This window comes from Zophobas morio, unplaced genomic scaffold (assembly GCF_036711695.1).
Source record: "Zophobas morio isolate AGI-343-1 ecotype UQ-CSIRO unplaced genomic scaffold, CSIRO_AGI_Zmor_V1 ptg000024l, whole genome shotgun sequence".
Classification (NCBI taxonomy): Eukaryota; Metazoa; Arthropoda; class Insecta; order Coleoptera; family Tenebrionidae; genus Zophobas; species Zophobas morio.
The window spans coordinates 6,426,528-6,440,832 of NW_026972129.1; the positions used below are offsets into that span (position 1 = coordinate 6,426,528).

At 36.5% G+C, this 14,305-nt stretch overlaps 2 protein-coding genes across 5 annotated transcripts in view; one reads left to right on the forward strand and one right to left on the reverse strand.

The window, feature by feature from the left end:
• Positions 1-1,247: 1,247 nt before the first annotated feature.
• LOC135134858 (adhesion G protein-coupled receptor E4-like) lies at positions 1,248-3,408 on the forward strand. The gene is made up of 5 exons (XM_064063719.1): positions 1,248-1,473; positions 1,591-2,045; positions 2,098-2,280; positions 2,333-2,749; positions 2,804-3,408. Exons 1-5 carry the CDS (start codon positions 1,419-1,421, stop codon positions 3,029-3,031), a joined length of 1,338 nt encoding a protein of 445 aa, XP_063919789.1. The 5' UTR covers positions 1,248-1,418; the 3' UTR covers positions 3,032-3,408.
• A 73-nt stretch (positions 3,409-3,481) lies between these two features.
• The window catches only part of LOC135134857 (ryanodine receptor), a 61,289-nt gene continuing 50,465 nt past the window's right edge, over positions 3,482-14,305 (reverse strand). For all 4 annotated transcript variants that reach the window (XM_064063717.1, XM_064063718.1, XM_064063715.1 and 1 more), the window contains 19 exons: positions 13,886-14,188; positions 13,438-13,821; positions 13,111-13,223; positions 12,590-12,812; positions 12,417-12,533; positions 7,966-8,287; positions 7,823-7,912; positions 7,512-7,770; positions 7,094-7,456; positions 6,722-7,040; positions 6,021-6,601; positions 5,819-5,962; positions 5,516-5,762; positions 5,025-5,392; positions 4,818-4,976; positions 4,423-4,762; positions 4,216-4,372; positions 3,995-4,160; positions 3,482-3,938 (listed from right to left, as the gene is read on the reverse strand). In XM_064063717.1, coding sequence (XP_063919787.1) covers positions 3,779-3,938; positions 3,995-4,160; positions 4,216-4,372; positions 4,423-4,762; positions 4,818-4,976; positions 5,025-5,392; positions 5,516-5,762; positions 5,819-5,962; positions 6,021-6,601; positions 6,722-7,040; positions 7,094-7,456; positions 7,512-7,770; positions 7,823-7,912; positions 7,966-8,287; positions 12,417-12,533; positions 12,590-12,812; positions 13,111-13,223; positions 13,438-13,821; positions 13,886-14,188 — 4,815 coding nt within the window. In that variant the 3' untranslated portion in view covers positions 3,482-3,778. The remainder of the gene's footprint in view (positions 3,939-3,994; positions 4,161-4,215; positions 4,373-4,422; positions 4,763-4,817; positions 4,977-5,024; positions 5,393-5,515; positions 5,763-5,818; positions 5,963-6,020; positions 6,602-6,721; positions 7,041-7,093; positions 7,457-7,511; positions 7,771-7,822; positions 7,913-7,965; positions 8,288-12,416; positions 12,534-12,589; positions 12,813-13,110; positions 13,224-13,437; positions 13,822-13,885; positions 14,189-14,305) is intronic.

The window sequence follows — 14,305 nt, forward strand, 5'->3', positions numbered from 1 at the left end:
GAACTTTACTGGGGGTAGCCAGTGTCGTATGTTACGCGGTGGATGGAGTATAGTTACGGGATAATTCTTGAAGCAGGTGCCTCAGGCGCCAGCGAACACAGCATGGAGATAGCGTGGCGTTTGTGGTGGCATCACGGCTTGGTTGTACGTAGCTGTGATAATGCAAGGAAATAGTTCAATGGCAGTTAAATCGTTTTTAATAATGAAAATCTGCCATCATAATGATTTAGGCATTACTTTCCATAATTTTCGGTTTCTTTTTCTTAACGGATCTCAATAATCACTAGAGCTGTGCGGTTGAAATTTATTTACCCCCACTATCGGCCCACAGTGCCGATCGCTACACAGCCTTGCCTTGCCTTCTTCTCGCTTTTCAGTTGTGGATTATTTTTGATAATTCACACAAATAGTTTTATTGTCAGCGAGACGGACACCTGAACATTATTAAAATTATGATTACTCTCATTTCGTGAATATGGATTTTCAAATCATCAACTGACATGCCGTTAACATTATTTTTCGCGTAATTTTCTTCGCGATACATAACGTCGGTTGTAAGCCTCTGCTGGCCTGCCGGAGTGGGGGTCAATTCGCAGCGTTTAAATTTCAACCGCACATAATACACAAATTCAGACGCGTGCTAATACCTCGAAGGCGACGGGTTCGATCTCCCTAATAGAGGCCACTTTTTTTCTTACACTTCGACTAGCATTTTCTGTTTTTATCTTCTGTTTTATCTATTAGGTATATCCTATCGGCGAAAATCTACCAAAATATCAATACAATCATCGCAAAAATTATTCAGTGAAGCCAACAAGGAACTGCAGTCTGTCAACTGACCAACCAAAAATATTTTGGATGCGAGGACATAACTTTCATTTTTCAGTTAAAAACAGTTGAAGATCAACATGATAAAAACGCCTTCATCAAAGGTTGGATATTGTTAAAATATCAACTTTTAACGCCACAATTAACAATAAAAAAACGAAGTGCATGTTATTCGCTTGAAAATGACACCTCGGGGAAATTGTCACACTTTTGGCATCACTCAACGTCTTAAAAAAACATTTTATTATCCAATTTTAAGTGACTAACTTAGAGTTATCTATTGGTAATTAACTACATAAACTAAAAATATATTTTTTAAAATCAAACAAGTTGAACTAATCAGCTCTATTGATCCATATACAGCGCTTGCGCCCGTATAACATATCAGTAGTGTACTGCAAGCATTTGAAGAGTCAAACTTTTGAATAACTCGAGTTGACTAACTGTAATCCCGAGAAATCCAGTGGTCCTTATGATGTATAAACTTTATTTACTTCCAACTCATCTTAACTACATGGTTGCTCAACAGAACACAGCATCCCAATGGATAAAATTGGGATACATGCTCGGTTTTTCGTTGAAAACTTGTTATGAACATTCAAAAATGTTTAGTGGGTAGTTTTTATTTTTGGAGTATTGCAGCATGTAAGTAAATAATAAACTTATCTTTATTTTGATTAAAAAATATGTAAATAATGTGATCCATGTCTCCACTAGGCACTATATAACTAAGATATAATAATATATATACTTATATTTTAGGTATGACAAATATAACTTCAAAACGCATCGACGAAGACGATTATTATTTAAATTATGATTACGAAATTTCAAATGATTCTATTAATTCAGAAAACAAATCACCAGAATCTTTTTTATTACCAAATCCGGAAAACATCGATTCAAAATACACAATAGACGTTCTTCCGAATGTGGAGTTACCAGATGATTCTCTTTCAGATACAGATCTGAAAGATCATGATTTTATTGATAACTTGATGTACGTGTACTATGGATCCCACAACAAAAATGGGAACAATTATGGTCCTGAAGTGATAATAATTGGCTCCGTTTTAAGTTGTGCTGCACAGTTTTTCACAATTTTTTGTGTTTTTCTTAAAAAACATTTAAGTGGCAAAAAAGAAATGAAGAATTTATTTCTTCATTTGATGGGATCTCTTTGTGTTTCAAATTTACTATTTATGATTGGTGTTTATGTATGTATGTGGTAAAGTTCGTTATCGTAATTTTTATTTCCTATATTTGTAGGCTGTTAAAAGTTCTTTTAAATGTTTAATAATAGCGTTGATCTTGCATTATTCGCATTTACTAACAGCATTTTGGATGTTTTTATATTGTTACTACATCTATAAGCGATTTTCAAGCAGTGGCGTCCCTAAAAGTAAATATTTTTTCTCAGTTGGATATGGAGTACCCCTTGTTTTTTGTGTTGTAAGTATCTGTAACGTTAATGTTGTCATAGAGCGACGATAATTTCTTTTAGATTTCGTACTTCCTGTCGCCTCACAGTTTCGAAACGAAGAGATTTTGCTTTATGTCAGTACAAAGAGGAATGATAATAAACTATATGCTTCCAGTATCTTTATTAATCGTTGTAACGACAATATACGCGTTGAATGGTATCCGAAAGATCAATATAGAATTGTCCAAATTAGAATTTAGTAGCTCAGCAGAGTCGTTAAACGCTTTAAGAAATGAACTTGATGTACTCAACGAGAAAAAACAGGAGTGCGTTGATGAAGAAGTTATAAGTCTGAAGGAATGTAAAACTTGTTTAAAACTGTTGTGTGGAGTTCAAACTGGCTATGATATCGTATGGTTCATTGCCGTCTTAGCTCTGGAAAATAATACTGACAACAATGCGATGTCCGTTATTTACTCGATCACTTCCTGTTTGTTGGTAAGGCCGTTATTATTGTATTTGATATAGAATACAGAAAACACTAATTTTTAGAACTGGTACATCTTTGTTAAAACCAAATCCTTCCTTCCAAATATCATTAATGTCTCTCAATCAATGGATAATGTCCTACCTCATGAACTCCAGAAATCGAATGCTCATAACGAAGACTGTGTTGCAAGAAGAGGATCTTCCGACAGCATTCCTCTTCTAGTGAACGCAGAAAATGGTACCGAAATGAGAGAACTGCGCCTTGAATATATCAGTACTATAAGTAATTAAATAATGCGTCGCAATATTCATCGTACAAATTTTGACGTTATCGTAGTTTTTGAAATAAACGTAGAAACGCGTAATAAATTCGTTTAGCTATTGTTTGTCTTCAAATTAGCTTTCAAATACTTATGATGAAACTTCTTGAAATATTTTACTTTAATCACTTTAAAATCCTGTTGACAAACAAGTCGTCTGTTTTCGAAAGGATGTTCTATTTCGATAGAAGAGTTTCCATACAACATTGTTTTGTGTAGTTTTAAAGTTCTAAAGACATCGGCCTATATCAGTATTATTAGTATAAGTAAATTTAACATTTCTCGCATGAAATGTTTTGAGAAGCACAAATTGTTGTTGCAATAATAAAATTTGTCGTTTTCTTCTTTCGTATGTGCATTTTTTAAATACTAATACAAAAACACACATATGTAACAATAATAGTTTTATTAGAGTCAAAATTCCGCAATACACTTCACAATATACTTTGAACGTTATTTAAAATTTTAAGGCAAAATTTGGACAAGTTTATAATATTTTGTACTGTTCAATAAAACAAAATTCTGAGTCAATAATAAAGCACAAGAGTATATTACAACATGTAAATTTCAAAAAAGAAAAAAAAACATTAAAATGTCGATTTAAAAATTCTTTTTATCGATCTGCTGTGAGTGGTGTCATGTATCGATAAAAAAATACCTAATGGAGAGTTTAATTAGAAAATTTGAGCACTTAGAATTTACGTAAATTAGACTTATTTTAACCACCACCGCCTCCTAATTCTTCTTCATACTGTTTGCGGAAGCAGTCACCCACTGGGAAGAAGTCCCAACATCTTTGTTGGTACATATTCCACACATACGTTTCTTGACCCGTGTATTCTGTATCCGGCTTGTTGATTAGATGCATAAGGAAAAACCTAGAGGACGAAAAAGTACAAAAGTCGTTAAAAAAAAAAACGTTAACAATACTCACATGTAGTTCGCCAAATTATGTTCCTGCTGAACGTGAGTATCGAACCCATGCGGTACTTTATCGAAATATTCTTTACCCATGCCGCATATGAAGCAATTAGACTCCATATCCTCTTTCACACTCTCTAACTGATCACGCAGCTCACCAAAAGCGTCAATGATTAAACCTATAGACAATTTCAAATTTTAAAACGTACAAAATATTATCATGTAATAAGTAACCTTGAATAATAGCCAACAAGATGACAATGACGAAGAAGAAGAAAGTAATGTCAAACATAATACGATAAACTTCATAATCATCTCCGTCTGGTGGTTCAATTTCGTCACCAATTCCACCACCGGCTCTCACTCCCTTGTAGAGATGAAATACGAAGCACTGAATACAAATAATTAGTACATGAAAAAGACAATAGAATGCGAAAATACCGTTAACATATCGTGGCATTTTTTATCTACTTCTTCATCTTCTTCTTGTACGTAGAACTTTCTAAAGAAGTTGAAAGCGATGACGGTGTAAATATACACCACAATGGTTAGCAACATCACCGTTAAAACCAATTGTTTTCCGTTGTGCGTTACAGACTGTAAAATCGTACGCAGTGTTTTAAAACCTACCGCAACGTCCAACAAATGAGCAGCGAAGAAGAAGTTGTTAAAATTGCCCAAAATGGAGAAGATGAAGTACCATAAAGAATATAAAAACGAATTATCGGTAATCGTCACGCCAGATTTCCAAATTTGGTAGCGCCAATCGATGTTGATAATACTGCAATAAAATCAGGGAGTTTTTTTTTGCAAGCTGATGTAGTGCATAAATTTACAAGTAAATTAAACTTTTTCTCTCTTCTGATTCCTGTTGTTGGAAAGACGTTCTTTCCATTCCTAATAAGTTGCTAATTGAATCAAAATCGTAAGTTTCGCTATACTTTTGGCGGACCTTTTTCTTAACAAATTTATCCCAATAATTGACCGGAAATGATCTAAAAGTCAAAGTTTACGGTCAGTGTATAAACACATCGGATATTTACTTTGCTGAAATAACTAGTTTATCCCAATGTGATTTTAAATCATCGTCTTCAGGTTGTTCTGCAATGTATAAACCTTCAAATTCAAGACGTCGCGCGATTTCTTTTTCTCTTTTAAATATAGCTAAAGGCACTTTTAAGTTATAATAGGCAATCAACATAGCCAGTGAGACCATCGAATGTAGTATAGCTGCTAAACGCATCACATGTGCCATGTAGAAATAATCTTCATCCACATGTACCAACTCTAGCGCGTCCTCATCTTCACCCGATTCTCCAGAACCTGCTCCGCTACCTTCTCCAGATCCTTCTAATATGTCTGGGATTTCTTTACTACCACTACCTTCGTCGTCCTCTCCCAGAGTAGAAACCTTTTACATACAATATGACATTTTTTATGCAAATTTAAAAAATCAAATATTAATCAAATTATACGGACAACAAAAACTATTAAAAAAAAAAACGAAAATGACAGTACAAATTAAAATCATTACCCGGTAAAATAGAAGCATAAAGTTGATACAGAACGCTAGAACCAAAGCCACATATTTTAAGTTGTAGAAGTTCCTGGCTAAGAACGATACAGCGCGATGACTATACGCTCCGAAGTTAATTTGTGACACGGCGGATGGTTCAGTAACCACTGGTTGCTTAGACTCTGATTCAATTGCTTGCATGGCTGCTTGTTGGGCCGCTTGGGCTTCTACCTTTTCTTGAGCTGCCCGTTTAGCTTGTTCACCACTGAAATTTTGAAAAAACAACATGTGCACATTACAAGAATTGGTTCACAATTTCACCCCAAGAGATCAGACAAAGATAGAGGGGCTTCCGAAGACTCAGCATCCGCGTGTTCACCTTCCTCTTCTGGCGTGGTTTCCCCTTCACCTTCAGCTGAAGATGGCTGACTTGTTGTTGGTGACTCATGTGCCGCCATTTTATATCTAAAAAGTGGTGGTATTGAAATTGATTTTTCGGCAGTAGATTGTGTTAATAACGTACTGTCCGTTATCTTCTTTCGTTATATCCAATCCGAATGCTTGCATCTGCGTATTTGCCTCTTCCGTAGACGGTAAAGCCGGTAAAACTCTAGTCAGACCTACTTTTTCCTCTTCTTTAATTTCGACTACTGGTTCTTCGACGGGGCCTCTCATTAACGACAATAACACGCCAAATACATACTTAAAAATAACCGCCACACCAAACCCGGAATAATAAAATGCATACATAATCATCCTAAAGAAACCGATAAATAATTCTGGAATAGTCATTTGTTGCATTTCAGCAATTCTATGTTTTATATTGGAAGGACTCAGGGCTGACAATCCATACGATATCCCTTCTTTTACAGACTGATATCCTCTACGAATTGGATCTTTCCCTCGATCTTCGTCATCGACATTCATGTAACTGTAACTAGCGGTACGTGTGGGACCTCCTCCACCGGAATCCTCTACTGCCATCAGTCCACTGGCGTGCTGCATTTCAAAAATAGCATCTTCGCAGAAGTTTATGAAAGCTTCAAGCTTTTCTTTGTCACCACCTTCTGTTACAATTGAATAGAAGAATGCTCGTTTTGACTCCTATAAGACGTAAAATTGTGCTAATTTAGACAATACATGTTGAATGCAGTCTTGAAGAATATTAACTTAAAATTCAAACGTAACTGAGATCACACAAATCAGCAAAAACTCGTAACGTACCTTAATTTGAGGCTTCTCCCACTGTTCGATATTCGATTCTTTTATTTCAAAGTAAACCCGCTCAATACGTTTGCTTCCACCTAAAATTTCTATACGTCCTAAGAATGGTTCAAAATAATTTAATACAGATCCAGCAGTTTCTAAGAATCTAGCCAATCTTGGTTCGTTTGGCATGTGCTCAGATAGATTCGTCAGTAAAACGGCCAAGTTAAAACCGATTTCTTTTGCTGGTTCATGGAATCGATCAATAAAACCTATGTAATCGATTTTGCCATCGTGGTTTACTTCACAGCATGCCAATAAGAAGTCGATTTCTTCTCTGTAAGAAAATATTTAGCCAAAAGTTAGAGTTTATAGTGTGAATTAACTAACGCAGTATAGCTCTTTTGCTGTTCCATTTTTTCTTTGAAATCTTTGGGGTAAACCCATCCGTCGTTATTAATATCAATTTCCAGAAAACTGGGAGAGGAGGTTAGATCTTTCAGTTTTAAGAACATATCAAAGTATTTGAGGATTAATTCTACGTTTGATGCACTTTCAACCAACGTGTCCACCATCTGTTTACCGATGGTACCATTAACAACATTGCCTTCAAGCATAGACAACATCATAGTAATCATGTCTTTTTGTAAGTTGAGCAGTTCTTTAAGCAAATCAACTTGACTAGAGTGCTTTGATAGTTTGTCTTGCATATGTGAAAATAGGAAAAGAAACCCGCCGACGGCGTCCCACAACCTGTAAATACACGGTATGGTAATTTATACATAAAAAAATAGTGAATCATATATACCTAGAGTGAGCTAAAGCTTGTTGATTAAGCGTGCAAGGACCTTGAATCACCTCAGTGAGTGTGTTAAATACTTGACTGGCAACACCGATGGCTTTGAAAAAGTTTGCTTTACCCGCAGGATCAATTAGTTCTTTGCTGGAATAGTGCCAATAAAAGTCCATTATAGATTCTTGAAGACGCAGCAAATAATCCACTGTACAGATGACAACATTTACCGTTGTGGTGTTACCTGCCTGAGTACGCAAATAATTTTGCCACTCTAGAATATGAACAATTAATTCCAAATAATCACAAATTTTCATTTAATTCACCTAGATTGTGACCTTCACAGGTGAGCTGAATAAACCTAAATAACGCACAAGTGAATTCGGCATCGTGCATGTTCTTCTCGCCAGCCGCACCTTTTTAATACGTTAATGTAAGACCGAAAACCTCAATATGTGTGTATATTTACCTTCTGAGCCCACACCAAGCCCTTCAGCCTTGGTGTTACGTTCAAAGGCGTCAAGATCCAAAACACTGCAACTGTTCATCAAGCCGGCTATGCTGGTGAAGAAACCAACATCTTTTTTCTCCTTCAAGTGATTCAACATGCCCATTTGGATATCAAAATTGCCACCACGAAGTATAGAAATTCCCAGTTCGAGAGTTTTCATGACCATTTCGGAAGGTACACCTTTGCATGCCGAAATATGAAGCAGAACCATTTCTGCTACGCCTCTATTGGCCAGTCTTGCTTGGTTGAACAACAATTTTTGTTTTTCCATTTCTTGTTCCTATGAAAAATAAGCACTTTCAACCACAACTCACAGGTTGTTACAAAATGTATCATGCGAACGCACTAATAATACGTATTTTGATATGAACATCAAAAAACTATTGTTGATTTGGCAACAAATTTGCTCAGAACAATATTGTGATGCCCGTCCCCATCGGCCATCCCTTATTTTTTATTCCGCAAAATGTGGTCAGATAACTCAATTGAGAAAGAATATCAGAACGTTTTTTCAGATAACCAATATGGGCCCAAAATTTGCTTAGACTTGTCTTTATAGTAGATTCCAGATTTTGATTGAGTACAACTGATAAGTAATAAGTAATTATACTGTTCGCTACGGACAGTTTTAAAATGTTAACTGATTTTTAGCGGATATGTAATTGCGCCATAGTCTTCATTTTAGTTTAACTTTTTTTTAATAAGCATGGTGGATACGAATTATTATAAGAACGATGAGATTCGGGGATATGCAGATTTAACATGCTATTAATTTTCTTATAAGAAAGGCAGCAACCAGTATTAACTTCTTGACGTATTCCAGTGTTTTTGGAAAATTTGCAGTTACTTATATAACGTTTATTTTTGGTTGATCATATCCCAAAGAAATAAATAGCGGGGGTGGTGTGCGTACCCGAAGCTAACGCTACGTCTTTATTTAGCATTACCTGAGATATTGAAATCTCCTGCAATAATTACATCACGATTAAGAATTAATTCAAAAAATGAGAATGCGTCAAGAACAGACCGAAAATAATCAGTTGAGAGAGATGGCGGAAAGTAAACGACGAAAATTGTAACAATAACTAAGTCAACTGACATTTTAACAGCCGAGACTTCAACCAAGGGAAGAGTATTAAAATTAGAATGGTCTAAATTAATTTTTGTAGAGATAAATGAATCTTTTACGCCTCCTCTGGAAATGCCAGTTTTCGTAAAATTTCTCTCTTTTCTGTACACTATAAAATTTTATGGAGTCTCTATTACCTGGATGAATCCAAGTTTCAGAAAGAGGGATCTCCAAATACAACTTGTTTAATTTTGTCAAGCGATCTTTGATAAACAAAGCAGTTTTGATATTGCCAGACAGCATGATCAACTCTTAATCTTCACTATCATTTTTATTATTAATGGCAGCGCACTTTGAGCATTTTAACACTTCGGCGGTACAGTCTATTGCAGCATGGGGTCCGGCACAACAAGGACATGAAAGTTCTTTATTAATACACGTCTTTAGTGTGTGGTTATAGCCGTTACACTTATAACACCTCAAGATTTCAACAGCATCCTATATAACTATTTCAAGCATCCAAGGCGATCAAGCAATGATCTAAACTAAGTGATTTTTTATAGGTTGCACAGTCAACCTCAAGTAGAATTTAGAAATAATCTGTAACGAAGTGAATTTTCGCGGGCCAGAAATTTGGACGAGTACTGAGAGTCGGGGCGAATTGGCGACCACTGCGCCAATACGGCCGGAAAAGGGATTCAATTCAATTATTACTTGGCCTTACTCCGTAAAGAGTAGAAGGAGTGGGTAAGAAGGGCTGGAAAAATTCCATCGAAAAGTTCCAGACCGACCACCGTATCGCCGTGAGTTTTTTTGTGTTAAAGAGGCCGAAACCGTTGAGCACGTACCATTTTCCGCCGCCGCAATCCCCGCCGATGTGTTGCCGTATTTTCCTTACAGAGCCGCTGTCCCCAGGACTAGGAGGAGTCCATCCAGAGAGAAGCCGCCGTCCAGGAGCCAGAAACGACCGTGTCGGACATTTTGTACTTTTTGCATTGTAAATTATTTTAAATTAACCGTAAGATTTTGAGTTTAGCCGTGTAGCTTGTGGCAGGAAATAAAAACCGATTATTGTCAGAAATTTTCGGCAATATTATTCCTTGTTTTTACGCGCGCTCAAGAAACCACTTGGAGATCCGTGTCTCCGGCTTTAAAGCCAGTCTGCCTGCCCGAAGAGGGAGCTGGCGCCCGAGGACCGCCGCTCCCGATCAAAGGCGTCACCCCACGTGCCGTAAAGGTGACCTCATCGCCTTGGTCGGGCAAACGTGTTCGGTTAGCGGCACTAGTCGGCCCAGGAGGCGACACTGGGGTTTGCCACTCCCACGCGATATCAGCGAAACTCCCGACCGTCACCGTCACCGACCCGTCGCCCCCGGAGTTTCACCGCGAATCATTCCTCTTACGTGTACTTTGCAATCAGATTCAGAGTTAAAAATCAGCTTATTTTGTTTGGTGATACATCGTACTATAACTATATCAATTTCGCTTACTTTTGAAGACATAGTAACAATCCGCAAGCGCAGCTTCAACCAATTATATCTAATTTAGTTTTCGCAACAGATTGGGTTTAATTGGAATTCAGCAGAATTCTCGCGAAAGGATTCAGAATAACTCTTTTTAATACTTTGCTCCTCTTTGGTGAGCTTTGATTCATCAGCTTGCGATCTGCTATTAAGACGTTGGTTTAAATTTGTTACGTCAGTATGCAATGATTTATTTTCAGCAGATAACTTAGTAATTAGAGCATTAAGAGAGTTCAACTACTCTATTATAGGATCCATATAAGTAGATAAGACTTTATGCAAAACATCCTCCAAATGGAATGAGTAGGATGAAGGTATGTTAGAAAGATTTAATACCTTAGCCGCAGCACCCGAAATGTAACAAACCCGCACAAGAAATGTGATAATTACTCCCACATTCATCGTATTTAACACCCACAGTAGGCAATGATTAATTAGATAAAAATGCAGATAAAACATACTTTACAAAGTAAAAAGAGCTGAAAACACTTTTATCTTCAATAAAAGGGTATAACGTTTGATAAGTTTTGATGTATATATGAATAAGTAAATTAACGTATAATTGTGACTTCAATCGTCCCAACAGAAAAAGTGGTATGAGAAAGGCAGATAACCACCTAACAAGGATGTGATAACAAACCCAAAAAATGAAATCATTAGAAAATCTACCAAAACTAACCAAACTGACAACTAAATTCTTATTAATATACTTATTGACCCATGGCATGTGTCAAAAATGCAGTGCAAAATGCAAGAATAACTAATAGTTCTCCAAAAATATCACGATGACCAGCAGCAGCACAAACCACACCGTGCACCCACTCAGCTAGTTAATCAGTGTAACTGTTCCTGCATAAAACACTTTATCGTGTATAACTGTAGCCATTAGATAATGTTCAATAGCACCGTCTTTGCGGTGAAAAACTTTAGATAATTTCGTAATTTCAGTGTTGAGTATTTGCATCAGTCAAACTACGAATTTCATCTTGCCTCAACCCAATTTTAGTTAGTAAAGACTGCAATTTTGTACGAATTGTCTAGATTTTCAAATTGGAATATTAACACTTGACGCATCTGAGAAAACATTACCAATTGTGAGAGTGACTTACTAAAAGATGATGACATTTTCAGTTTACAAAAGGCGCAACACCAAGTAGTTATCATTTCCGCATGTTGTAAATTATTGTCCTGTTCTTCAGTTATACCAGCGCAGTTAAGTATGTGAAAGTTACATTTAACTGCCATTTTGATATAGGTATGAGTAAATTAACCTAATTGCGAGTTGTACCTACCGTACACCGCCTCAACAGAGGAGGCAGTGTAAGAAGAAAATGTGTGATAACAAACACACGAGAGCAGGGATCAGCAAAATTAGTTTAACCATGTTATTTTCTTGCCTCTCAACTTCGACAGCCACGTGTGCATAAATAGAGTATAACATTACAAGAAATCTAAATCTCCCCATTATTACGAGTTTCACGTTTATAACTGACTGTGCATCATTGAACGTACAACACGTTCGTCGCATTCTGTGAATTGTATCATATTAATCTGCCGATCACCCATGAACTGCCTATGTGAAACTTATGCAACCTCCTGTTGCCACCGATTATACAAAGAAGATAAACAACTACGAACGTATCCATCGCAACCTTACCATTAATTTGTCCATCGTCCTCTGGTAGGCAGAAATTAATACAATTATATTATTAAAAGTGAATTTTAGAGTATTAATATTGTTTTACATTATGAGGTTGCAGGTTGCCTCGATAAACGTTAAGGGACAACTTCTTCATTCCAACAAAAAAAATACTCACATGAATTGACGCGGTTCCTTCTTCACCTTCGCCACCTTCTTCCTCTTCACCTTCCTCTTCTTCTTCACCACACGATTTGGCAATAATCTCAGCATAAGACATATAGAGAGGATCCTCCTATATAAAAAAGCGCCATCAATATTTTCTAGATCATTTTAAAAAAGGAGTGGTACCTGTAGAGCACCCGATCGCTCAGTCATAGCACCTCTGCAGAAAGTTGTAACAAGCTGTGTTAAAGGATCCGGCTTTCCTTCTTCTTCTTCAACATCTTTCTTCTTAAGTTCAGAATCTTCAAAACTTTGAGTCAAATCTTCAATCATTACTTCTTGTCCCACATTTTCGTCTTGTAGCCAGAGTTCATAGTAAGAACGGATGAAAATATTGATAGCCCGATGCCTACACAAAATTTTAAGAAAATTACAGTTTTATACTGAAAATGTTAAAAATTTTCAATCTATTGTTTAACACACCTGCTTAGCTTATATAAATGACGGCATCTAAGACAAGCAAGAGCCGCTCTTTTTCTGGCCGCTCCCAAAACTTTTTTCCAACCATTAGTGTTAGTTTTCGGTCTATTCGCCTGTTAGTAAAAACAACGAGCACACACAATTAACACGGTAAGTTCTAAACAATCAAAATTGTGTGTTATAATGTGAGTGAGTAGATAAAACAGAAAAGCAAACCTCAGACGAACCTTGGTAAACTGTGCAAAGAAGCTTGCCGGAAGCAAGAGAGTACAGCACGCTTCCTCTGAGTAGAAACCACGCTATGGTATACACCTTTTTGTTGTTGTTGTGGGTGATCGATCTGGCGCGCAACGAAAAACAAATTAAAACAAACCGTGGCAAAATTATAATTAAAGATTCCTTCAAGACAGCTTTACAATGTACTAACAAGCTATTTAAGGTAAAAAATAAAATAAACATCTTAGAATTTGCGAATAGAGTGAATTTACAGAAGTATAATCGGAGAAAAATTTTCATGTTAGTGTTAAATGTATATAGGATATATTTCAACTCACCATGTGTAAACCGAAAAGGACTTTACTCATAGCCACAATTCGATCGACTGTTTCCTCAAGCAGACTCTTGCCATTGCTATCAACCATACCTACAGCAGCACTTTTCTTGCTACCTAACTGACTATACAAATAATGCTGCCATGACATTTCATCTGCAGGATCAATTTTGTCTGGCAGAGTTAACTGAGTTTTGGCAAAATCAGCAATATCATATTCTGGTATCTTTTTCAAGAATCGATCCTTACAGTGTTGTACCAATTCTTGTTCCCTTCCTGCGAACAAGTTTAAACCTACTGGTAATAAACGCTTCAAGCAGGCAACCATCAATGAAGCTTGTATTTCCTTGTCTTTGTCCCTCTTCTTATCACGATGCTTCTTCTTCTTCTATATTATTAATTTTCGTTTATTAACATTGATTGAATTTTTTTACATGTAAACTATTGATTACCTTTCCACCAGTTGGTTGTGTTCCGTCTGAAACAACAGTTCGCCTCGTAGCGGTTGGCATAATTAGAACCATATTGTCAATTTCATTAGCCGAAATGAAATTCTGTTCTTCGCGTAAGAAATATTGAGATTTCGACCAAATGTTGAAAATATCAGCAACATGATTGTACAAGTCTTCAGCTTCTGCGATGTTGTGTCGTAACCAATGGTTTCTTTGCAAGTCAACGTATTTGATGAGCAGAGGATAGAATGCGTAGATGTCTCTAACAAGAAGGTGCCAGTCTTCTTGAATCTGGGTTTCGATCTAGAATTAAGTGTGAAGGATAAGAAAGCTAAATTTGACATTGTTCATATTTTGATTAGATACAAAAAAACTTCTATGATATAAAAATTAACTTCCCTTAAGTACAGCTAATATGGT